The 26,238-nt window shown below is 41.1% G+C and overlaps 3 protein-coding genes across 3 annotated transcripts in view; 2 read left to right on the plus strand and 1 right to left on the minus strand.

Annotated features, from left to right (window-relative positions):
* The window catches only part of LOC106092224 (uncharacterized), a 288,892-nt gene that overhangs the window by 32,074 nt on the left and 230,580 nt on the right, over nt 1-26,238 (minus strand). The gene's annotated exons all lie outside the window — the stretch shown is intronic.
* On the plus strand, nt 2,928-10,456 carry LOC106092235 (uncharacterized). Its single transcript, XM_013259026.2, has 4 exons — nt 2,928-3,117; nt 3,196-3,293; nt 9,982-10,138; nt 10,203-10,456. The coding sequence occupies exons 1-4, from the start codon at nt 2,991-2,993 to the stop codon at nt 10,292-10,294; spliced, it is 474 nt and encodes a 157-aa protein (XP_013114480.2). The 5' UTR covers nt 2,928-2,990; the 3' UTR covers nt 10,295-10,456.
* LOC106092236 (uncharacterized) lies at nt 14,552-16,409 on the plus strand. Its single transcript, XM_013259027.2, has 4 exons — nt 14,552-15,765; nt 15,836-15,936; nt 15,992-16,148; nt 16,218-16,409. Exons 1-4 carry the CDS (start codon nt 15,642-15,644, stop codon nt 16,301-16,303), a joined length of 468 nt encoding a protein of 155 aa, XP_013114481.2. The 5' UTR covers nt 14,552-15,641; the 3' UTR covers nt 16,304-16,409.

Raw genomic sequence — 26,238 nt, forward strand, 5'->3', positions numbered from 1 at the left:
AAACAGGCGATAATTTTCTTGGAAATGCTTTGTGCGCAAGCAACTTCTGTTGTATTTGGCTTATCTTGAGACACCCATAGAGGCTAATACGCGTAAATCCAAGATTCATCACCTGCCACGATGTCATAGACGTGTTTCGAAGCCCCGCGATCGTAGTTTGGAGCATTTCTTTCAACCAATAAACACTAGCCTTTTTTTGAGCGATTGACAATTTGTGTGGAATTCTAACCGAACAAATTTTTTTGCCGATCAAATGTTCATGCAATACTGAATGTATACTGGCCCGTCCCACTAATGCCTAAGATTGTCTCAATCTCACGATAGGTCACATGGCGATATTCCAATACCAGTTGACGCACAGCATCAATGGTTTTTGGAACAACAACTGATTTTGGACGAACTTCACGAAATTCGTCTTGGAGTGAACTACGACCTGCGTTGAATTCACCATATTATGGACAAACACAGATCTTTGATTAAGCTTCATCGCCAAAAATTTAATTAAGTTTATCGATGAACTGTTTTAAAAAATAATCGCACGGAAATGATCCAGATATAATTCCATTTTTTTAGGCGAGATGAATCATTAAAGTTACTGTAAACAACACAAATAGCGCTCATATGTCAAAATGTTCTGAAAACGTATAACCTCAAAAAAGTCAAGGTTTACGATAGAGCTTCCAGTTGGCAGATTGCAAAACAAGGCTTGTCCAATCCCGAAGTAAAAAAAGCAACCCTCGTATAGCTCCCATATAAACCGGTCTTCCGATTTGACTTCTTGACCCCTTATCAGCTGCAATTTTCTTTCGATTTGGCTGAAATTTTGCACATAGTGTTCTATTATGACTTCCAACAACTGTCATAAGTAAAATCCAAAACGACCTATAACCTGGTATAGCTCCCGTATAAACCGATCTCTCGATTTGACATCTTTAACCCCTGGAAGCCGCTATTTTTGTCCGATTTAACTAAAAGATTTTCACATAGTGTTCTGTTGTGACTTCCAACAACAAATCGGTCTGCAGCCTGTTTTTTATTTTTAGAGATTATAAAGTGAACAAGTAAGAGCGTGTTAAGTTTGGCCGGGCCGAATCTTATATACCCTCCACCATGGATGGCATTTGTCGAGTTCTATGCGCGGTATCTCTTTTTAGGCAAACAAAGAATATTGAATAAGAACTGTTATGCAATTAGAGTTATATCAAGTTCTAGTCCGATTCGGGTCATAAATGAATGCTGAACATTGTAGAAGTCATTGTGTAATATTTCAGTTCATTCGGATAAAAATTTCGCCTTGTATGGGCTCAAGAAGCAAAATCGGGAGATAGGCTTACATGGGAGGCGTAGCAAGCTATTGATCGACAAAGATCATATAAGACACGTATGTTGAAGAGAAGCCGTTGCATAAAATTTCTGCCAAATCGGATGAGAATTGCGCGCTCTATTGGCTCAAGAAGTCAAGATCCAAAATCGGTTTATATGACAGCTATACCAGATTATGAATCGATTTAAATCATACTTAGCACTTGTTGGAAGTGATACCAAAACACTACGTGCGCCCTCTAGAGGCTCAAGAAGTCAAAACCCAAGATCGGTTTATTTGGCAGCTATATCAAAACATGGACCGATTGGAACCATACTTAACACAGTTGTTGGAAGTGATACCAAAACACCACGAGCAAAATTTCAGTCAAATTGGATGAGAATTGCGCCCTATAGACGCACAGACGGACGGACATGGCTAGATCGACGTAAAATGACATGACAATCAAGAATATAAATACCTTATGGGGTCTCAGACGCATATTTCGGGGTGTTACAAGCAGAATGACGAAATTAGTATTCCCTCCATTCTATGGTGGAGGGTATAAAAATTTACTTTTTGCCTCTGAAACTGGTCATTGTGCCCACAGTAATGTGGTGACAGTTGTTTTTATACCCTCCACCATAGGATGGGGGTATAATAATTTCGTCATTCTGTTTGTAACACCTCGAAATATGCCTCTGAGACCCCATAAGGTATATATATTCTTGATCGTCATGTCATTTTGAGTCGATCTAGCCATGTTCGCCCGTATATCCGTCTATCCATCCGTCCGTCCGTCCGTCCATCTGTCCATCCGTCCGTCCGTCCATCTGTCCATCCGTCCGTCCGTCCATCCGTCCGTCCGTCCATCCGTCCGTCCATCCGTCCGCACGTCCGTCCGTCCGTCCGTCCGCCCGTCCGTCTGTCTGTCGAAAGCACGTTAACTTTGGAAGGAGTAAAGCTATCCGCTTGAAATTTTGCACAAATACTTTTTATTAGTGTAGGTCGGTTGGGACTGTAAAAGGGCCAAATCGGTATATGTTTTGATATAGCTGCCATATAAACTGATCTTGGGTCTTGATTTATTGAGCCTCTAGAGGGCGCAATTGTCGTCCGATTTGACTGACATTTTGCACGTGGTGTTTTGGTATCACTTCCAACAACTGTGTTAAGTAGAATTCATAACGGTTCATAATCTAGTATAGCTGACATATAAACCGATCTTGGAATGCGAACGAATGCGATCCATGATGGAGGGTATATAAGATTCGGCCCGGCCGTACTTGCACCCTTGTTGACAATAAAATGCAACACATAGTGAGAGCTTATTCAAAAACTTCCATTTGTTGGAACCTATCGTGGCATTTTTTGTAGTAAAAATTGAATGCCCATAAAAAAACAAAATCAACATCGTTTGTGGTTTCCATTCTTTTCCACACACCTTGATAAGAAGCCAATTTCTTATCGCATACATTTCATATGGAGAAAAAGTATTTGCGAGTTGACAAAGTCGAACTTTTCGTTCCCCGTTGCTTTTGCGGTTAGCATACTAAACCATTGTATTGAACTCAACTGTAAAAGTTCTTGTACTAAACACCCCAAGGTGATATTCGATATGCATATCGTTTCATAGAAATTTTAGTAGTTCAACAAAACGTGAGCCTCTGGAAAGCGGTACACACTCATGATGAGTTCCGCGGATAACAAGAAATTATGTACGGCCGTAGCCTATTTGAATGCTGCAATTTCAGCTGTTTTGTTTTTTTCGCTCATTTGGGATCTCGTAGTACCTGATGTGCCTACACCTGAGGGTAAGATAACAATTCGATTGATGTAAACAGTTCTTGTTATAAAATCTAGCTTTCCTTTGACATCTTTACAATGTACAGAGACAAAGAGAGTGGCGAATATTGTGGATGCCGGAATCACTTTATACCTAGGAATTTGGTTTATTTTGTCACTTATGCTGACCAAAGGAATTTCCACCGTAAGTATGGGCATAATTTCATAGAAAATAAAAGTTTTACTTCCATTCTTGTATACACACCAACGAAGAATGGGGTCTTTGTATATCCTTCACCACTACTGTGGTGTGTGAGAAACACCCATTGATAAGTATACCGGTAGGGTCAGAATCACTTTCTGATTCGATTTAGCTATGTCTGTCTGTGTGTCTTTCTGTCTGTCAGTCTGTCCATATTATTTTGCGTACAAAGTAAAGGTCGCAGTTTTCATTCAATTGATTTCAAATTTGGTTCGGACATCTTTTCTGGCCTAGTGACAATGACTGCAGATCTTCTCAAAATTTAGTACAACGATCTCCGATTCTCTATATGAAAAATATTTAATCTTAATTCCCCTAAGCCATGCCTGCCTATTTGCATTAACCGATAAAAGACAAATGGGTAGAAAACTACTCATGAATAGAGCTGCCTTAGAAAAATTCTAGCTGGAGTTAGTGAAGATGAAATTTGAATTGGCGCAAAATGGCCGTATGAAACCAAAGGGTTTTTTATTAGAGCTATTAGAAAGTTTTTCAAAAAAAAAAAAAACAAAAGTATACAAGTAAATAGGCGTTAAGTTCGGCCGGGCTGAACTTTGGATACCCACCACCTCGGATATATATATATAAACCCCATAGTAGCTATATCGAAATATGTTCCGATTTGGACCAAATACCAATAAGTACGAGTCATTGTTCAATTGTGTGTAATATTAGTCCTTTTAGTAGCTATATCTAAAAATAAACCGATCTGAACCATATACGACACGAATGTCGAAAAGTATGTGCCAAATTTAAGTGAAATCGGATTATAAATGCGCCTTTTATAGGGCCAAGACTTTAAATCGAGATATCGGTCTATATGGCAGCTATATCCAATTCTGGACCGATTTGGGCCAAGTTTCGGAAAAATGTCGAAGAGCCTAACACAACTCACTGTCCCAAATTCCGGTAATATCGGACAATAAATGCACCTCTTATGGGCCCACAACCTTAAATCAAGAGATGGGTCTATATGGCAGCTATATCCAAATCTGTATCGATCTGTGCCATATTGCAGAAGTATGTCGAGGAACTTAACACAACTCACTGTCCCAAATTTCGGTAATATCGGACGATACATGCGCCTCTTATGGGCCCAAAACCTTAAATCGAGAGATTGGTATATATGGCAGCTATATTCAAATCTGAACCGATCTCTGCCATATTGCAGAAATATGTCGCGGGACTTAACTTAACTCACTGTCCCAAATTTCGGCGACATCGGACAATAAGTGCGGGCCCAAAACCTTAAATCGAGAGATCGGTCCATATGGCAGCTATATTCAAATCTGGACCGATCTGTGACATATTGCAGAAGTATGTCGAGGGACTTAACATTACTCACTGTCCCAAATTTCGGTGACATCGGACAATAAATGCGCCTATTATGGACCCAAAACCTCAAATCGAGAGATCGGTCTATATGGCAGCTATACCCACATCTGGACCGATCTGTGACATATTGCAGAAGTATGTCGAGGGACTTATCTTAACTCACTGCGACAATAAACTCTAGCCCTATGCACCAGTCAGACAGCCATTGGCATATGTTAGGGTTTAGACCGCGTGTTATGCATTGGGTATATACTGCAGTTGTCAGATCTATAATGCTATATGGTGTTGTGGTCTGTTGGACGGCGCTTCAAAAGTTCACCTACTGCTCAATACTCAACCGGATCCAAAGGATGGCTTGTTTGTGCATCACAGCCGCACTGAGGACGACACCATCTGATGCACTGAATTCAATGCTACATCTTATGCCTCTGGACATTGTGGCTAGACAAATTGCTGCTTGCTCATTTGTCATGTGGCAGCTACAGACACTGTGTTATCCGATGTTCCAGGCAGTGTGGATTACACCCTACCTGAGCCGCTTTTTCATAAAAAATGCTGTCCAACTAGTCCTGATAGAACCGATTGGAACTTTGATATCCCTGGTGAGAGAAGTTACATAGACTTCTATACGGATGGTTCGAAACTAAATAGCCAGGTGGGCTTTGGGGTGCACTCTTACGAACTAGAACGGGTTATATTGAGAAGGTTACCCGACCACTGCAGTGTGGATCAAGCATAGATCCTTGCAATTAAGGAAGTTGTGGAATGGCTAAGATATAATGTCATTACGACGATTCTCCTCAGACAGCTAGGCAGCCATTAAATCTCTGGAGAACGTATTTCTGAACACAAAAACCGCCCTCGACTGTCGCAAATTTCTCAACGAGATGAATGAACAATTCAAAATTCACCTGTTCTTGGTGCCGGGCCACAAAGATATCCCAGGGAATTGTAAAGCGGATGAGCTTGCGAAACTGGGAACTACCCTACATATTCCAGGGATAATGGAATCTGTGGGTATGCCTCTAGATGCATGTAAGCCAGGCCCGAAGTACAATGAATGATAGATTGTCACCAAAAGGGGGCAGTGAGCATTCCAAAACTATGTGGGCTAATCTAAATTTGAAGAGGCCTACCGCTTTGATGTCATTGGCTAGTCTCAGTCAGTCTCAGTCATTGCTGCCAGACTGAAGAATGCCAACAACGACTTTTACAGAAGCTGTGAGGATATCGAAGAAGAAACTATAGAACACCTTCTGTGTGTGTGTCCCACACTAGTAGTCAGAAGGAGTTCCACATTAGGTTCTCATTTCATTGATTTGCTGATTTAGCGGATGTGAATATTCGGAAGCTGGACATTGAAAAGCTGCAAATGGCAGCGGCATACTCCACTCGACTGACCCAACTACTTGATGAAAGCACTCCTTGTTACGATGATATAACGCCGCAGTGGCAAACTATTACCCACTCCAAGGAAAATGCCGCGAAATCCGTACTTGGCTACCGGAAGCCTAATCCAAGAAACCCAAGAGTGTCGAGATGCTACTGAAGCCAAGAATGCGGTATATAGAGCAACCCTGCAATCAGTAGCAACGCGCCAGATGAAGGAGAGGTATCGTGAGAAAAGGAGAGGGGAGAAACGTCTATTCCGCAGAAAGAAAAAGGAAATGGAAAGACGTGAGTGTGAGCGAATTGAGATGTACAGGAGTCAGAATGAAGTCCGGAAACTCTACCAAAGAATTAAACACCAAACCGATGGCTTTGGTGCAGGCACATCCTCCTGCAGAGACACAGAAGGAAATCTGGTAACTGACACAGACAACATGCTGAGGATATGGAAAGAACATTTTTCCCAACTGCTAGTGTCCGACGGTGGCGGCGAAGAGGATACCGCAGAACCAATCCCTGATGATGGTATAGAATGTTTACCTCCTGGTCAGAATGAGGTCTAAGTAGCAGTGACCCGACTAAAGAACAACAAGGCAGCAGGAGCCGACGGGTTACCCGCTGAACTATTTAAGACCGGAGGCGACACGCCGATAAGGTGTATGCTTATCTGCGCAATCTGGCTAGCAGAACGCATACACGATAATTGGAACCTCAGCATACTATATCCCGTACACAAGAAAGGAGACAAGACGGAATGTGCCAACTACAGAGGAATAAGTCTCCTCCCCATGAGCGTATTGTGTGAAAGATTAAAACCTAAAGTCAATGAGATAATTGGGCCCTATCAATGCGGCTTTAGACCTAGTAAATCCACCCTAGGCCAGATATTCACACTGCGCAAAATCCTGGAAAAGACCCGAGAAGGACAAATCAACGCCTACCATCTCTCTGTTTACTACAAAGCCGTTTTCGATACTCCTTTACGCTCAAAGGTATTTATTTCAAGCCATGTCTGAGTTTGGTATCCCTGCAAAATTAATAAGACTCTGCAGGATGACACTTGCTGATACGCGTTCCGCAGTAAGAATAGGAAAGAATCTCTCCGAACCATTTAATACCAAACGAGGTTTTAGACAAGGAGACAGTCTATCGTGTGATCTCTTTAATATCCTGCTGGAGAAGATTATACGAGATGCAGATGTGAATAGATATGCCACACTAATCACAAGAGAACACATGCTACTCGCCTTTGCCGACGACATCGATATCATAGGTCGGCCACCGGAAGTATTAACTGCAGTCTTTGAAAGAATCGAAAGAGAGTCAATGAAAATGGGTCTGGCTGTAAATGGAGATAAGACGAAATGGATGGTTTCAGCTCCCAAAAAGCCTTGCACAACCGAGCAGATAAAGAAAATGGAGAAAGTTGGGAACCACAACTTTGAGACAGTCAGTAACTTTATCTACCTCAGCACCGCCGTAACCGAAACGAATGACACCGGTTTTGAGATAAAGCGAAGAATAATACTGGTAAACAGATGCTACTTTGGACTAAGTAAGCAGTTTAGAAACAAGGCCATCTCTCGACAGACGAAGCTTACACTTTACAAGACACTGATACTACCCGTGCTGTTATATGGCTCTGAAGCATGGGTACTTGTGAAAGCAGATGAAGCAGTGCTTGGAGTATTTGAGAGAAATATTCTTCATAAAATATATGGACCCGTTTGCGTTAACGGAGAATATAGGCGAAGGATGAACCACGAGCTGTATGAGGTGTATGACGAAGATAGCATAGTTACACGCATCAAAATACAACAGCTGCGTTGGCTAGGTCACGTTTTCAGAATGGATGAAGCAGCTCCAGCAAAGAAGTCTTTTGAAGGCAAACACGGTGGTACACGCAAACCGGGAAGACTAAAAGGCCGATGGAGACACCTCGAAACTTGGTGTCAGAGATGTTAGAATGAGTGCATAAGATCGAGGCGCTTGGAACGCTATTCTACGTTCGGCTAGTAGAACAAATATTCTGTCATAGCCAATTAAAGTAAAGTAAAGAATATTTGCAAGTTATTGGGATTTTTAAAGCAATCTGGATGGTTCAACGGTAGGAACTAGAAGACATCTTCCATCTTCTGTTCCTGTGATATCACATTTGAATATCAGATTGGTATCCTACTCTCAAATACCTTTCATTTGAGTCCCATATTGCCATGGTCGGTAAATATGTCCGATTAAGGGGTGTTTTGGGGCTTGGGTGGTCCCCCTAGCACTTGGTCCGACAATTGGATATCAGATACGCTTTCTTATCCTAAATACCTTTCATTTGAGTCCCATATTGCCGTGATTGGTGTAATTATATGTTTGGTAGGTTTTAGGGTGGGGCAGCCCCCCTAGGTACCCCATCCGAAATTTGGATACAAAATTTTTAGTTTTAGGGTACTATATGGGAGCACACACAATTTCGCTTAAATCGCATCACCCATCTCCGAGATCTGTCGTTTTTGAAAATTAGGGTAAGGGGGAAGGTCCGCTCCCTCTTCAGACATCAAAAAAATGTAGTACCCTATTTTAACCAAGGGGTCATTATGCACCATCTGTGAAAATTTCAAGAAAATCGGCTCAGCCGTTTCTGAGTCTATAAGGAACAAACAAACATACAAACAAACAAACACAAATTGATTATGTATATGGGGGTATACTAATTAGGGGTATATGGGGGGTATACTAATTCGTCATTCTGTTTGTAACTACTCGAAATATTCGTCTGAGACCCCATAAAGTATATATATTCTTGATCGTCGCGACATTTTATGTCGATCTGGTCATGTCCGTCTTTCTGTCCGTCTGTCCGTCCGTCTGTCCGTCCGTCTGTCCGTCCGTCCGTCCTTCTGTCTGTCTATCGAAAGCACGCTAACTTCCGAAGGAGTAAAGCTAGCCGCTTAAAATTTTGCACAAATACTTTTTATTAGTGTAGGTCGGTTGGTATTGTAAATGGGCCATATCGGTCCATGTTTTGATATAGCTGCCATATAAACCGATCTTGGGTCTTGATTTCTTGAGCCTCTAGAGGGCGCAATTCTCATCCGATTAGAATGAAATTTTGCACCACGTGTTTTGTTATGATATCCAACTACTGTGCCAAGTATGGTTCAAATCGGTTCATAACCTGATATAGCTGGCATATAAACCGATCTTGGGTCTTGATTTCTTGAGCTTCTTGAGAGCGCAATTCTTATCCGATTGGAATGAAATTTTGCACGACCTGTTTTGTTATGATATCCAACAACTGTGCCAAATATAATTCAAATCGGTTCAAAACCTGATATAGCTGTCATATAAACCGATTTGGGATCTTGACTTCTTGAGCCTCTAGAGGTCGCAATTATTATTCGATTTGCCTGAAATTTTGTTAGACGGATCCTCTCATGAGCATCAACATACGTGTTTATTATGGTCTGAATCGGTCTATAGCCCGATACAGCTCCCATATAAATCGATCTCTCTATTTTACTTCTTGAGCCCCCAAAGGGCGCAATTCTTATTCGAATTGGCTGACATTTTACACAGTTCTCCAACATATAATTTAGTTGTGGTCTAAACCGGCTCATATCTTGATATCGCTCTAATAGCAGAGAAAATCTTTTCTTATATCATTTTTTGCCTAAGAAGATATCCCGGGAAAAGAACTCGACAAATGCGTTCCATGGTGGTGGGTATATAAGATTCGGCCCGGCCGAACTTATCTCGCTTCTACTTGTTATATATAAGATTTTTTCCAAAGAACTTTTCTATAGTCTTAAAAAAACACCCTTTATATGCAAGAGGAGGTGGGAATCCAAAGTTCGGCCAGGCCGAACTTAACGCCTTTTTACTTGTTCTTATTACTTCTTTAAACTTGTTCTAGAATCGTTGTTACCTTATGGCTCCCTTTGTCCATTGGAACGTATTTCACTTGATTGTTATGGCGTTACTTATGGTCTTTGGCGTTGTGTCAAGCTTTAAAAGTGATTACTCATTTTGGGTAATTGTTTTGGAGATAATTGGATGTTCTTTGCTATTGGGTAAGTTTTTACCTATTTGATTTAAATATAAACTCAGAAATTTTATTTCAAATTCTATATGCAGCATTTTTAATATTCTGTTACATGCCAGTACGTCAGTATTATCAAGGACTTCGTCAAATAAGCGATTATATACAAAAAGAAGGATTGAAATAAATGTATGTTCTCATATTGTGAAAAATTTGGTTTAAAAGTATCTTGCAAAAGGAAATGTGAAAGATATAATAAAAAGGTTAAGAAAGGAAACAAACAAACGTTAGCTGGCATTTAAATGTTTTCTGCCATGCTATTCTTTGAATAAAAAACAATTAAACAATGGTCCAAATATGGTTCAATTCAAACTACATTGGGCAAGCCTTTCAAAGGGTCGATATTATCATGCTGTTCCAAATTTTTTAGAAATGGGATAAAAACTGCTCCTTCGTGGGCCGAATCACGAAATGAACATCAGAAAAATTTTCAGCGGTGGCTAACCCCTTACCAATGCTGGCTACATTTGTGAGGTAGTTGCCATGTGAAACCTTCTCTACCAAGTGATTTCGCTATGCGACACGCCGTTCGGACTCGGCATAAAGAAGGAGGCCCCTTATCATTGAGCTGAAACTTTAATCGAAATGCACTCATTGATATGAGAGAAGTATACCCTGTTCCTTAATTGAATGTTCATGGGAAATTTAATTAGTAGTAGTAGGTTAAAACATGCGGCATTTATGGGCCCCATATGGTCCCCTTAGGACCATACTCAGTACGGATGTCGAGGGGCATACTTAAATTGACAATTTCAAATTGCAAAGAAAACGGGAAATAAATAGCACCAAGACCTTTAAACTACTGATCGTCTCATGTGGAAACTGTATTCATTTAAAGTCCTATGTGGACCTTACTCGGTAAGAATGTCAAAGGATCCAAAATACCTTACCGGCTAAAATTGATTCACATATTACACTCATATTTTTATACCCACTACCATAGGATGGGGGCATTCTAACCAAGTCATTCCGTTTGTTACCCCTCAAAATATTGATCTAAGACCCAACAAAGTTGATATCTTCTTGATCGCCTTGATGGATGCCATCGTAGCGCAGAGGTTAGCATGTCCGCCTATGACGAAAAACACCTGGCTTCGAATCTTGGCGAGACCATCAGAAAAAAATTTCAGCAGTGATTTTCCCCCTCCTAATGCTGGCAACATTTGTGAGGTACTATGCCATGTAAAACTACTCTCCAAAGAGGTGTCGCACTGCGGCACGCCGTCGAACTCGGCTATAAAAAAAGGATGCCCCTTATCATTGGGCTTAAACTTGAATCGGACTGCACTCATTGATATGTGAGAAGTTTGCCCCTGTTCCTTAGTGGAATGTTCATGGGCAAAATTTGCATTTTTTATCGTCTTGGCATTAGTAGTCGATTTAGCCATGTCTGTCCGGCCTTCCGTCTGTTTGTCAAAAGCACGCTAAATTTCGAAGGAGCAAAGCTAAGTGCTTTTTATTTTGCATAGATACTTCTTATTAGTGTAGGTCGATTGGGATTGTAAATGGGCCAAATAGGTCCTTGTTTTGGTATAGCTGCCATATAAACCGATATCGGAGCTCAACATCGTGAGCCCTTAGAGGGCGCAATTCTTATCCGATTTGGCTACGATTTGGCACCAAGTGTTTTATTTTGACTTCCAATAGTTCTGCTAAATATGGTCCAAATCGGTTCATAAACTGATATAGCTCCCATACAGACCGATTTCGAATCTTGACTTCTTGAGCCGCTAGAGGGCGCAATAATTATCCTATTTGGCTGTTATTTTGCACGAAGTGTTTTGGTTTGACTTTCAATAACTCCACCAAGTATGGCACAAATCGGTTCATAACCTAATATGGCTTCCATATAAACCGATTTCGGATCTTGATTGCTTGAGCCGCTAGAGGGCGCAATTACTATCCGATTTGGCTGCAATTTTGCATGACGAGTTTTTGGTTTAACCATCAACAATTTTGCCAAGTATGGTCCAAATCGGTTCATAAACTGATATGGATGCCATATAAACCGAATTCGGATCTAGACTCTTGAACCACTAGAGGGCGCAATAATTATTCGATTTTGAAAATTTGCGAAAAGTGTTTTGTTTTGCCTTCCAATAACTGCGCCAAGTATGGTCTAAATTGATTCATAACCTCATAGAGCTCCCACATAAACCAATTTCGGATATTGAATTCTTGAGCCGCTAGAGGGCGCAATAATTATCCGATTTGGCTGAAATTTTGCATAAAGTGTTTTGTTTTTATTTCTAAGAATTGCGCCATGTGTGGTTAAAATCGGTTAATAATCTGATATAGCTCTCATATAATCCGATATCGGATCATGACTTTGTGAGCTATAAAAGGGCGCAATTCTTATCCAATTTAGCTGACCACACGAATGGGAAATCAATAAGGCTGAGCTAATAATATATAACGGCGAGCTGAGAAAGGCTCAGAACAAATCCTGGGTAGAATACTGCAGCTCCTTGGAGGATACATCTGAGGCCTCTAGGATACATCTGAGGCCTCCAGAATAGGTTGTCACTGATACGCATTCGTCGGAGACTATTAGGGAAATTGTGTCTGAACCGAAAATCCTTTGGGCGATAAGAAGTTTCGACTTAATTCGCCAGGCTCTGATGATGTATCACCGGTTGAATTACAAGCTGTGCCTGATAGTCTGTTTCCCTGGCTTAAGGAGATATATTCTGCTTGTATCAGAATGTCATGTATACCTTTGGTATTGAGGGACACAAAAATAATTTTCAAAATTTTCGTCCTATTAGTCTGTCATCCTTTATGCTGTAGACTTTTGAGAGGTTGATAGCAACATATCTTAGGGCAAAGATCCCTGGAGATCGTCTGTCGCAGCAGCAGCATGCATTCAATAATGTAGAACCGATGTCAATCATAAAGTAATTGGAGTTGCTAGGCACCGACACTACCGTAAGAAAGTTTATTAATAACTTACTGACTAAATGATGCATTACGGCTGGCTTGGGATCTGTAGATCAAAAAAGATGGATCTGCAGTGGAACTTCTCAAGGAGGTATATTGCCTCCATTACTTTGGAATATAGCCATTACCAATATTTTATTGTCTCTGGAAGAAAAAGGCGTAAAAGTGGTCGCGTATGCTGATGACGTTGAAATTAAGGTTAGGGGAAAGTTTCCCAGCACCCTAAGAGATATACTTCAGGAAGCTCAACGTGCAATAGCGAAGTGGCCGAAAGTGGTCTTGGTGCAAATCCGTGCTAGACAGAGGTAGTTCTTTTCCGCAGTAGATACAAGTTGCTTGCATTTGCACCTGTCTCCTTGGGAGGAGAGAATTTTCAATTTTAAAGAAAGCGCAACATACCTGGGTGTTTTGCGGAACAGGAAATTGAACTTCCAATTCATCATTTTGTAGAGGGCAGGGAAGGCAACTCTTGCCCTATACACCTGCGAAAGAACGAAAAGTTGGGTATATACTGCAGTTGTCAGATCTATAATGCTATATGGTGTTGAGGTCTGGTGGACGGTGCATGAAAAGTCCATCTACTATTCAATAGTCAACCGGATTGCATGTTTGTGCATCACAGCCGCACTGAGGATGACCCCCATCTGATGCGCTGAATTCAATGCTACATCTAATGCCTATGAACATTGAGGCTAGACAAATTGCGGCGACCACTGTGGCTAAGAGAGCTTTCTCTTTGGTCATATGGCGGCCACGGACACTTTGTTATCCTTAATACAATGTCCAATGTTCCAGGCAGTGAGGATTACACCCTACCTGAGTCGCTTTTTGATAAAAAGTACTGCCCCCTATTCATGATAGAACCGATTGGAACTACGATATCCCTGGTATCAGAAGTTCCATAGACTTATATACGGATGGTTCCAAACTAAACTACCATGTGGGCTTTGGGGTGTACTCTAAAGATCTGGAACTGGTCATATCGAAGAGGTTACTCGACCATTGTAGTGTGTATCAAGCAGAAATTCTTGCAATTATGGAAGTGGTGGAATGGCTAAGATATTGGGTTGCCCAAAAAGTAATTGCGGATTTTTCATATAGTCGGCGTTGACAAATTTTTTCACAGCTTGTGACTCTGTAATTGCATTCTTTCTTCTGCCAGTTATCAGCTGCTACTTTTAGCTTGCTTTAGAAAAAAAGTGTAAAAAAAGTATATTTGATTAAAGTTCATTCTAAGTTTTATTAAAAATGCATTTACTTTCTTTTAAAAATCCGCAATTACTTTTTGGGCAACCAATATAATGTCCTTACAACGATTGGCATACATATCTTCTAAGGTAGCCAGGCAGCGATTAGATCCTTGGGGAACGTATTTCAGAACACAAAAACCGCTCTCGACTGTCGCAGATCTCTCAACAAGATGGCTGAACTGTTCATAATTCAACTGTTGTGGTCGCCGGGCCACAGAGATATTCCAGGGAATTGTAAAGCGGAGGAGCTTGCGAAACTAGGAACTACCCTATACATACCAGGGATACTGGAATCTGTGGGTATGCCTATAGCGAGGGACAATGTGCGATAAATGGTCACAAAGAGGGAGTTGTGAGCATTCCAAAACTATGTGGCCTAATCTAGACAGACATTTCATTCATTGTGTCCGTCATGGCAGGTCACGATCTAATCGGAAAACATGCTGACAGACTGAAGGTTGCCTTAATTTTTGCAGTAGCTGTGATTGCATCGAAGAAGAAGAGACTATAGAACACCTTCTGTGTGTGTGGCAGTCAGAAGGAGTTCCACTTTAGGTTCCCATTTCTTTGAGAACCTGTCTGATTTAGCGGATGTGAACAATTCGGATAATTCAAAGGTGTGGACTAGAAGGCATCTTCCTTCTTCTGTTCCTGTGGAATCACAATGGACGAAAACGTCTAAGTGAGTCTGATGGCAGACTGCCACTTAAACCTAACCTTACCTATAGGGGACATCCCCTGCGTGTTGGTTAAATATAAAAAAAAAAAAAATACTGAGATCGGTCTTTATGGCCTTTTTTTCCAAATATGGTCCGATCCCATTTCCAGTGTCGGCGTAATCGGATAACAAATGCGCATTCTATGAGCTCTGTATTATAAGTCAAGGGAGTGTTCCATAAGGTTACCATAGGCGACGAAAATCTTCTCAATTTAAGTTAAGCACTTGCAAAGTTATTTCTCTCAGTTCACGTGAATACTTGCTTTCATTATGCTGAGCTTAAATTGTGATTTTGTTCATTTCTTTCCAAAATTTCATTTCTCAATCTTATGCGATCCTTATCAGATGAATTATGTATTCATAAATTTTCGAAGAAAAAAAATGTGGCGCGATTTCCCTTCTTAATTCAGTGTGTATACTTAAAGACGATGGTGATAATTGTTACGCCATTATTTTTGCAAACATAATTTTAAAGCTGCATATCAAGTTCACTACTGGAAACCGAATATGAGTTTCAGTCTGCCAGCGAATAACGAAGCAATAGGAGGACCGCCAGTGATAGCGAAATGTGTTGCACAAGTCAAAGAAATTTCGGTTTGATTGTGGCATGGCTAAATGTTGGCCTTTCATCGTTATCCCTGATATTGATTTTAGTATCATGGCTGGCCTATGATGTGCCGCAGACAAGTGGTGAGTTTCATGGCATTTGGAAAAATGGTTTGTTTTTTACATAAATTTTTATTCTGATTTTCTTCATAAGGTGATTCACAAATAGAAGGCATCATACTTTTGGCCTTGGTTTTCACTTATGTGGGGGCTTGGCTGGCCTTATCGGCCCTGCTGGTCAAGGGTATTGTGGAGGTAAGTTCTGACACTTGAATATGAAATTCAAAAATTAATTTCTCTTCATTTTTAGGAACGTCACAAGTTAATGGCTCCCTGGGTTTATATGACCATATCTATGATTTTCTTATTAACCTTCATAATGGCATATGGAATTATTGCCAGTATTGTGGCCAACTTGGCGTTTATCGTCATACTTTTGGAGCTCATAATAATTTCTTTGATTTTGTGTAAGTTTTGTTATTCACCACTGATGTGTGATAATTTTTTTAAAAAATTTTTGTTTATATTTGCAACAGGTGTCATTGTGTCCTTTTTCTTTCCCGTCTTTATGTTATTCATCAAAATTCGTGAAAAAATCTCCGATCCTGAGAAGGGTTTCTAGAAAATAGCAACGAGGGTCTCAAAATGATGGCCAGCCATTTTGGAATTTTGTTCCTTTAAGATGATTTTTAAATTAATAGTATTATAATGTCTATACAAATTCTCTGAAAAAATAAATTTTATTACCCAAAACTTATAAAAGAAGAAAATATTTAGATAAGAAAAATTAATAACAAAACAAAACAAATAAAAGCGTGGTAAGTCCGGCCGGGTCGAATCTTATATACCCTCCACCATGGATCGCATTTGTCGAGTTCTTTTCCCGGCATCTCTTCTTAGGCAAAAAAGGATAAAAGAAAAGATTTGCTCTGCTATTAGAGCGATATCAAGATATGGTCCGGTTCGGACCATAATATACGTTGGAGACCTGTGTAAAATGTCAGCCAATTCGAATAAGAATTGCGCCCTTCGGGGGCTCAAGAAGTAGAGAGATCGATTTATATGGGAGCTGTATCAGGCTATGGACCGATTCAGACCTTAACAAACACGTATGTTGATGGTCATGAGAGGATCCGTCGTACAAAACTTCAGGCAAATCGAATAATATTGGGTTGCCCAAAAAGTAATTGCGGACTTTTTAAAAGAAAGTAAATGCATTTTTAATAAAACTTAGAATGAACTTTAATCAAATATACTTTTTTTACACTTTTTTTCTAAAGCAAGCTAAAAGTAACAGCTGATAACTGACAGAAGAAAGAATGCAATTACAGAGCCACAAGTTGTGAAAAAATTTGTCAACGCCGACTATATAAAAAATCCGCAATTACTATTTGGGCAACCCAATAATTGCGACCTCTAGGGGCTCAAGAAGTCAAGATTCCAGATCGGTTTATATGGCAGCTATATCAGGTTATTGACCGATTTGAACCTAATTTAGCACAGTTGTTGGAAGTCATTGTGCAAAATTTCACTCCAATCGGATAAGAATTGTGCCCTCTAGCGGCTCAAGAAGTCAAGACCCCAGATCGGTTTATATGGCAGCTATATCAGGTTATGAACCGATTTCAACCATGCTCAGCACAGATGTTGGAACTCATAATAAAATACATCATGCAAAATTTCAGCCAATTCGGATAGGAATTGTTCCCTCTAGAGGCTCAAGAAGTCAAGACCCAAGATCGGTTTATATGGCAGCTATATCAGGTTATTGGCCGATTTGAATCATACTTGGCACATTTGTTGGATATCATAACAAAACACGTCGTGAAAAATTGCATTCCAATCGGATAAGAATAACGCTCTCTAGAGGCTCAAGAAGTCAAGACCCAAGATCGGCTTATATGGCAGCTATATCAGGTTATGGACCGATTTGAACCTAATTTAGCACAGTTGTTGGATATCATAACAAACCACGTCGTGCAAAATTGTATTCCAATCGGATAAGAATAACGCACTCTAGAGGCTCAAGAAGTAAAGACTCAAGATCGGTTTATATGGCAGCTATATCAAAACATGGACCGATATGACTCATTCACGATACCCACCGATCTACACTAATAAGAAGTATTTGTGCAAAGTTCAAGCGGCTAGCTTTACTCCTTCGAAAGTTAGCGTGCTTTCGACAGACAGACGGACGGACGGACGGATGGACGGATGGACGGACAGACTGACAGACATGGCTAGATCGACAAATAATGTTGCGACGATCAAGAATATATATACTTTATGGGGTCTCAGACTAATATTTCGAGTAGTTACAAACAAAATGACGAAATTAGTATACCCCCAACCTATGGTGGAGGGTATAAAAAGGGGAAAATGGACTTGGTTGGGTTAAATCCTGCGAGCGATGATATAGCGAGAAATTTAAGAATTACGAAACACGTTCCAAAGTTGTTAGGGTTAGTGGTGATCTCGGACTATCCTTTTCCATTGAAAGATAAACAAACGAAAATTGTATTGGAAATGAGGTGCGTCGTCTTTCTCGTGAACAGGGAGATTTCAGTCTTGTCTGGATTAACATTAAGACCCCTAGGTCGAGCCCAGTCGTATGCCATCTGCAAGACCGATTCGTCCCTTCTGCATAGCTGAATCGCCATTAGAATTATAACATTGTCTGCATAGCAGACGGGTTCAAAGGCCTCCTCAATCAGCATTCTTAACGGGTAATTTATGGTGGTCACCCAAAGTAGAGCCACTTTCTTCCTTATATTTACGTCACGGAACCCACAACTTATCCAAGTTTTCACCCGATGATGGTATAAAGATTGGATTAGTGTGTCGGTCCACACATTGTTAAAAGCCCCCTCAATGTCAATGCATACCGCCAACGTGTACGTCTTGGCATCGAAGGATTCTGTATTTGAGCAGCTCTCTGGATGTCCTTACCGAGCTTCGGATGCCCACCCCCTCGGATTTATACTCTAAACATATATCCCCAGAATTAGTTGAAAAATTATCCCATAGCAGCTATAACGAAATCTAATCAGTTAAAGACCGTAAAACGGGATACTGGCCCATGCAGGAGTGGGAAGGATGAGAAAGGGATATTATGCAACTCATTGTTCGAAATTTCAGCGAAATCGGCTAAAACATGCACTTTTTATGGCCCCTAGTATATAGCACCAGTATATATGTGACTTAAATTCAAATTTAGATCAATCGTGGCCATATTGGGCACAGATATTAAGGCGCCGAATACAGCCAAGGATCTGCGAAAAATGTCAGCTCAATATCCTTGTTATTAAGTACTGTAGCGTAAATTTACCCAACAGATAGACTTTCAAGACCAGATCGTCTTAGATTTTTACGACGAACAAAGCTATACCCTACGGGAAATGGGACAGGTCCCAAACCTGTCATGGGATAGGTCCTTTGGTGATAAGGACCGGTGCCAGTTCTCATCCCCTCGTTACGAGGAAAAATCCAATCACTTTTATAAAGGTTTGTCGTTCGCGGTGACGAATTGCCACCATCCTAACACCGTCGGGCAGGTCTTGGGTCTTGCGAATACTTTTAAGGGAGATTACATTAGTTAGCAAACATATTTAACGGATAAGCAATTTTTAACAAAAATTAAGCGACTTAAAAACAAGTAAAAGGCAATAAGTTCGGCCGGGCCAAACTTTGAATACCAAATTTCGGCGACATCGGACAAGAAATGCGCCTCTTACGGGCCCAAAACCTTAAATCGAGAGATCTATTCAAATCTGGACCTATCTGGGCAAGTAGAAGCAGGATGTCAAAGGGCCTAACACAACTTACTGTCAAAAATTTCGGCAACATCGGACAAAAAATGTGCCTTTTATGGGCCTTAGACCCTAAATCTAGAGATCGTTCTATATGGCAGCTGTATCCAAATCTGGACCTATATCTGCCATATTGCAGAAAGATATCGAGGGGCTTAACTTAACTCTCTGTTTCAAATTTCGGCGACATTGGACAAATAATAAACCTTTTATGGCCCCAAACCCTAAAACCGAGAGATCGATCAATATGGCAGCTATATCTAAATCTGGACCGATCTGGGCCAAATTGAAGAGGGATGTCGAAGGGTCTAACACATTGCACAGTCCCGAATTTTGGCAAAATCGGATAATAAATGCGCCTTTTATGGGCCCAAGACCTTGAATCGAGAGATCGGTCTATATGGCAGCTCTATACAAATCTTGATCGATTTAGGTTAAATTGCTGAAATATGTCGAAGGGCTTAACTTAACTCACTGCTCCGAATTTCGGCGACATCGGACAAGAAATGCGCCTCGTATGGGCCCAAAACCTTCAATCGAGAGATCGGTCTATATGGCAGCTAGACCGATTTAAGACAAATTGAAGAAGGGCCTAGCACAACTAATGTCCAAAATTTTGGCGAAATCGGACAATAAATGCGCCTTTTATGGGCATTAGGCCCTAAATTGAGAGATCGTTCTATATGGCAGCTATATACAAATCTGGACCTATCATTGCCATATTACAGATAGATGTCGAGGGGCTTAACTTAACGCGCTGTCCCAAATTTCGGCGACATCGGACAATATATGCGCCTTTAATTGGCCCAAAACCTTAAATCGAGAGATCGGTCTATATAGCAGCTATATCCAAATCTGGATCGATTTGGACCAAATTGAAAAAGAATGTCGAAGGCCCTAACACAACTCCCTGTCCCAAATTTCAGCAAAATCGGATAATAAATGTGTCTTTTATGGGCCTAAAACCCTAAGTCGGCGAATCGGTCTATATGGTAGCTATGGACCGATCTGGGCTAAATTTAAGAAGGATGTTGAGGGACCTAATACAACTCATTGTCCCAAAGTTTAGCAAAATCGGATATAAATGTGGCTTTTATGGGTCTAGCACCCTAAATCGGGGGATCGGTCTATATGGGGGCTATATAAAGATATAGTCCGATATAGCCCATCTTCGACCTTAACCTGCTCATGGACAAAAAAAGAATCTGTGCAAAATTTCAGCTCAATAACTCTATTTTTAAAGATTGTAGCGTGATTTCAACAGACAGACGGACGGAGATGGCTAATCGTCTTAGATTTTTACGCTAATCAAGAATATATATATACTTTATAGAGCCGGAAATGGATATTTCGAAGTGTTGCAAACGGAATGACAAAATGAATATACCCCGATCCTTCGTTGGTGGGTATAAAAACTATTAAGAATCATAAGTTATGACAATTGAAACTTTTCATTTCCTGTAGGAAATGTCCTGTGACAGGTAACTAATTCTCCAGTATAGGACCGGTACATTTGGGGCAATTGACTACACATTTCCCCTTTCCTCGATGTGTTGCAAATGGTATGACAAAATTTAAACACCCCCATTCTATGGTGGTGGGTATGAAAATCATTCATAGATATAGATTCTCAGTTCAGTATTTCGACGAGTTACAAACGGCATAACGAAATTGGTATGCCCCCATCCAATGGTGATGGGTATATAAATTATCACCTAATTGTATTTTGTTGCTACAGAGTATTGAAAGAAACTCAGTGATAAGAATATTGTTTTGACGCTTCTCATCTGGCAGCTTATCTAGAATAAGTACTTGCCAAAAAATCAGACTTTCAATGTCGATTTCATGTCACAAACTACAGTTGAGTTCATAAGTTAACGTAATAGAATTTCATAGAGGCTCCAGAAGCATAGTCGGAAATTCGGTTTATTTGGCAGCAACGGCAGATTATAGACCAACCCCAATCATACATAGCACATTATTGAATGTCAATAAAAAGTTATAGTGTAAAATTTCACTCTAATCGGATAAGAAATGAGCTCTCTAGAGGCTGAAGAAGTATATTTAAGAAATTTGTTTATATGGGAGCCATATCGAAACATAAACCAATATGGTCCATTTATAATCCCAACAGACCTTCAATAACGACGGACGGACAAGACTACATCGACTTAAAATGTCATGACGATCAAGAATATTATACTTTGTTGGGTCTCAAATCAATATTTCGATGTGTTACAAACTAAATGATGAAGTTAGTATATCCCCATTTGGTTACAATTACTCATCAGCCATAATAGGTGTGAAGGCTTCAAGGGCCGTACGTTGGTATGCTAAACTTGTATCTAATTAATTGCGAAAACGCCTCTATGATAGAAATAACCACATTAAACACGCTCGAAAACCCTGCCTATTAGCTGTACTTTTCCCAGTGCATGTGTTTTTGGGTAATGGCAAATTTTCTGTCTGCACAAATTACACTACTTCCATGGTACGTACAAGATTCTGTGGGTCTATTGGAAAGTGTATTGATGGCTTCGAACGCTAGAAGACGGCAACGACTCTCGCTGTTGCTCCGTGTGCCCAGGTTCGAGTCCAGGTCGGGTTTTGCCAATTTTTTTCATTTTCAAGTATTTCGCCTGTTTAGAATTTGAGTGGAGCGGACGTGTTTTTATTTCGCTCCTCAAGGGAAAAAATATATCCATATCTCGGAATAGGTACTACTTATTACGAAAACATTTTAAAGCTTTTTGGAGTAGGCTAGAAATGAACTCCAAAGACTCAACATCTGCGGTGGTGTCGTCAAACCGTAGCATGTTGTCCTCCCCTGCTATAGGTGTGGCTGCTATGCCACCTGTAGTCGAGAGTGATGCATCAACGGCACAACTAGTCGTCAGACTAATTAATGAGGAAGAGATGGATAAACCATAGGGATGCACAGTTCGTCCCCAGCCTTTAAGTAAAGGTGGTGTTTCTGACTCGGACTCAGACAGCGACGATGTCAATGAAACAGTCATCGCAGCCGATTCGAGAGATGAGGGCAACGGAATGACGGCAGAAGTGAGCATGACTTTGCTAAGCTCACAAGCAGACCGAGAAAGCGATCCGGTGCATGACGAAGGAGACAGAGGAGTATGTACCGGCAGCGCAATCGGGCGAAAGTACAGGATGATGGAAAGGATAGGGAAGGGAACTGACATTCCAAGCACTTCTATGGAGAAAGAAGAAGAAAAAGAGCTCCCCGCTTTCAAGTACTCTGGGAAAACCAAGCCAGCCATCCTGCAATGGAGACTCCAGACAGTGTCCTGCGGAGGTAGTCAAAGTCGGAACAAGAACGTAGGAAGCGCGTACGGCACCTGAGTCTTCATGGAGGACTGTGACTTCCAGTAGTAGGCCACAGCCATCACGGAAGGGGAAGATGGCCGCCCTCTTACGACAGAGTGGCAAGGAAGCACAACAGAGATGAGCTGACTTATGCAGTCATCAATATCGGCTGTGCAACAGGTAGGATTTCACCAGATCATCAGTCCCAGGTGGAGGATCTGGTTAACGATCGGATTTCCGAACATGTGTGGAACTCTGTAGAGGGTCCATCCATACAAATGATGAGCTGCGAGTTTAGAGGGGACATCTTTACGCTGCGTTTTGCATCGGTGAAATGTATTGATACCGTCAAACAGCTCGTCAGAGGTATTCACGCTCCCTGGGAGGGTGCAAAGCTCGACCTGGTGAGAAACATGGATATACCCCAGCTCACAATGGCGACGGTCTTCATCAAGGGATGGTGCATTAAATTTGCGACGGAACGCATGTTGGGATTCTTGGGCAAGCAAAACCAAGGTTTGGTCGCAGAGAAGTGGGAGGTCTTCCACGGGGAGAATAAGGTGGCAGGAACTCTACTTGTGGTTGGTATTGATCAAGTCTCCTTGATGAGTTTGTCTAAGACTAAAGGCATGGCGAACTACGGGAGCAAAGCTGTCTTTTTCAAGATTGAGAAGACTAGCATAGGCAAAAATTCTCATTTTGAGACATCAGGCCGTGCAGTGGCAGATGACTTAACACCGTCCAACAAACAGGGGGCCGACAATGTCACGTCATTTCTCAATATCGGAAAGACTAGGATAAGCAAAGATCCTAATACTAAAATATGAGGCAATGCAGAGGCGAGAGACCCAACACAGCCTAACAAACAGGAACCCAACGACGAACCCATCACCGACATCATGATTCGGAATACCGGGATAGGTAAAGATCCAAATACTGAAACATTAGGCAGCGCAGCAACAGGAGTCTCAATGCAACCCAACGAACAGGTAGCCGATGATGGTACCATCACCTGCTCCCAAGAAGCCCATTTACTTAGGATTTGGAAGGCAAAAATCCTAGTATCGAAACATGTTGCAGTACAGGGAAAGCAAACCCATTACAGCTTAACGGACGGGGACCCGACGATGCAACCATTACCGACTTTATAAAGAGTCGGAAGACTAGACTAGGCAAAGAACCGAAAACGATCACATCAGGCAGTGCTGTGACAGGAAAGTCAATGTAGTCTAAGGAACAGGCAGCAGACGATGAGATCATCACCTACTCCCAAGATGCTTACTTATTGGCGGACCAATGATTGAGGTAATCCAGATAAACTTTCACCGGAGCGAGACAGCTACATACGCTCTGATGCAGAAAATCAGCAAGGGCAAAGTTTGTTTATTGCCTTATTTCAGGAGCCATGGACGACAAAAGTTTCTAAACTGAACCATATCACTCTTAATCTGTTTGCCAATGGGATATCTAGAATAGTCTCCAGTACCCTAGTGGGCGTGGTTCTAAACGCTCCGCCTATGCCAAGACAACATGTTCTCTAAGCCTGTTGTATGGTCCTTATGTTGCACTTTTTCTCCATAACAGTCCACCAAACTACTGAGGTAAAAGTAAGTATTGGTCTGATCACGCTCCTGTAGAGCCAGTGGACTATCCTCGGATTCAGGCCTCATTTCGAGCCTACGGCATGTATACGTAGTGCCCAACATCTGTGAACCTTCTCAGTACGCTCCTGAATGTGACACATTTCCACTTCAATTTCCTATCCAAGATCACACCTAAGTATTTGAAGTTGTCAGATACCAAAATCGTTCTATTGATGAAACGTGGTGCGTCAAATTGGCCCACCTTCGTCTTCTTCGCGAACAGGCATATTTCAATCTTCGCTGGGTTAACATTGAGACCTCTGTCTCTAGCCCTGTCATATGCCATATTTTGTCATATGCATTTTTGGCCCTTCAGCATAGCTGGTTCCGATCTTTACCATTAAGAAGTATTATAACATATTTGGATATCAAATTCGAATTCTACACTCAAGTACCTTTTATTTAAGCCCCATATTCCCATGGCCAGTAAATAAGTCCAGCTTGGGGGGTGTTTTGGGGAAGGGGTGGACTCCTAGAAACGTGGTCCTACATTTGGTAATTAGATTCATATTCTACTCGCAAATACCTTTCTTTTGAGTCCCATATTGCCATGGTCGGAAAATATGTCCGATTTAGGGGTGTTTTCGGGGTTGGAGTGGTCCCCCTAGCACTTGGCCCCACAATTGGATATCAGATACGTTTTCTTCTCTTAAATACCTTTCGTTTGAGTCCCATATTGTCGTGATTGGTCCAAATATATATTTGGTAGGATTTAGAGTAGGGCGTCACCCCTAGGTACCTCATCCGAAATTTGAGTACCAAATTTTTATTTGTAGGGTACTATATGAGGGCACACAAAATTTGGCTTAAATCGCACCACCCATCTCCGAGATCTGGCGTTTCTGAAAATTGGGGTAAGTGGGAGGGTCTGTCCCCCCTTTAGATATCAAAAAATGTAATACCCTATTTTCTCCATGGGATAATTATACACCATCTGTTAAAATTTCAAGAAAATCGGTTCAGCTGTTTCTAAGTCTATAAGGAAAACCCAAACAAACCTGGAAACACAAATTGATTTTTATACCCTCCGCCATAGGATGGAGGTATACTAATTTCGTTATTCTGTTTGTAACTACTCGAAATATTCGTCTGAGACCCCATAAAGTGTATATATTTTTGATCGTCGTGACATTTTATGTCGATCTAGCCATGTCCGTCTGTCTGTTGAAAGCACGCAAACTTTCGAAGGAGTAAAGCTAGGCGCTTGACATTTTGCACAAATACTTCCTATTAGTGTAGGTCGGTTGGGATTGTAAATGGGTCATATCGGTCCATGTTTTGATATAGCTGCCATATAAACCGATCATGACTTCTTGAGCCTCTAGAGGGCGCAATTCTGGTCCGATTTGATTGGAATCTTGCACGTGGTGTTTTGGTATCACTTCCAACAACTGCACTAAGTATGGTTTAAATCTGTCCATGTTTTGATATAGCTGCCATATAAACCGATCTGGGGTCTTGACTTCTTGAGCCTCTAGAGTGCGCAATTCTTATCCGATTGGAATGAAATTTAGCACGTGGTGTTCTGGTATCACTTCCAACAACTGCGCTAAGTATGGTTTAAATCTGTCCATGTTTTGATATAGCTGCCATATAAACCGATCTGGGATCATGACTTCTTGAGCCTCTAGGGGTCGCAATTCTTATCCGATTTGAATGATTTTTTGCACGAAGTATATTGTTGTACTATCAAATAACTGTGCCAAGTATGGTTTAAATCGGTTTATAACCTGATATAGCTGTCATATAAACAGATCTGGGGACTTGACTTCTTGAGCCTC

The sequence above is a fragment of the Stomoxys calcitrans genome, chromosome 5, assembly GCF_963082655.1.
Source record: "Stomoxys calcitrans chromosome 5, idStoCalc2.1, whole genome shotgun sequence".
NCBI lineage: Eukaryota > Metazoa > Arthropoda > Insecta > Diptera > Muscidae > Stomoxys > Stomoxys calcitrans.

Bases quoted from the DNA above. Each gene is read 5' to 3' on its own strand.
- LOC106092235 (XM_013259026.2), top strand. From the start codon at position 2,991: ATGATGAGTTCCGCGGATAACAAGAAATTATGTACGGCCGTAGCCTAT. The intron at 3,294-9,981 runs GTAAGTATGGGC...AACTTGTTCTAG, and splicing joins TGACCAAAGGAATTTCCACC to AATCGTTGTTACCTTATGGC. The intron at 10,139-10,202 runs GTAAGTTTTTAC...TTCTATATGCAG, and splicing joins TGGATGTTCTTTGCTATTGG to CATTTTTAATATTCTGTTAC.
- LOC106092236 (XM_013259027.2), top strand. From the start codon at position 15,642: ATGTGTTGCACAAGTCAAAGAAATTTCGGTTTGATTGTGGCATGGCTA. The intron at 15,937-15,991 runs GTAAGTTCTGAC...CTTCATTTTTAG, and splicing joins TGGTCAAGGGTATTGTGGAG to GAACGTCACAAGTTAATGGC. The intron at 16,149-16,217 runs GTAAGTTTTGTT...TATTTGCAACAG, and splicing joins AATAATTTCTTTGATTTTGT to GTGTCATTGTGTCCTTTTTC.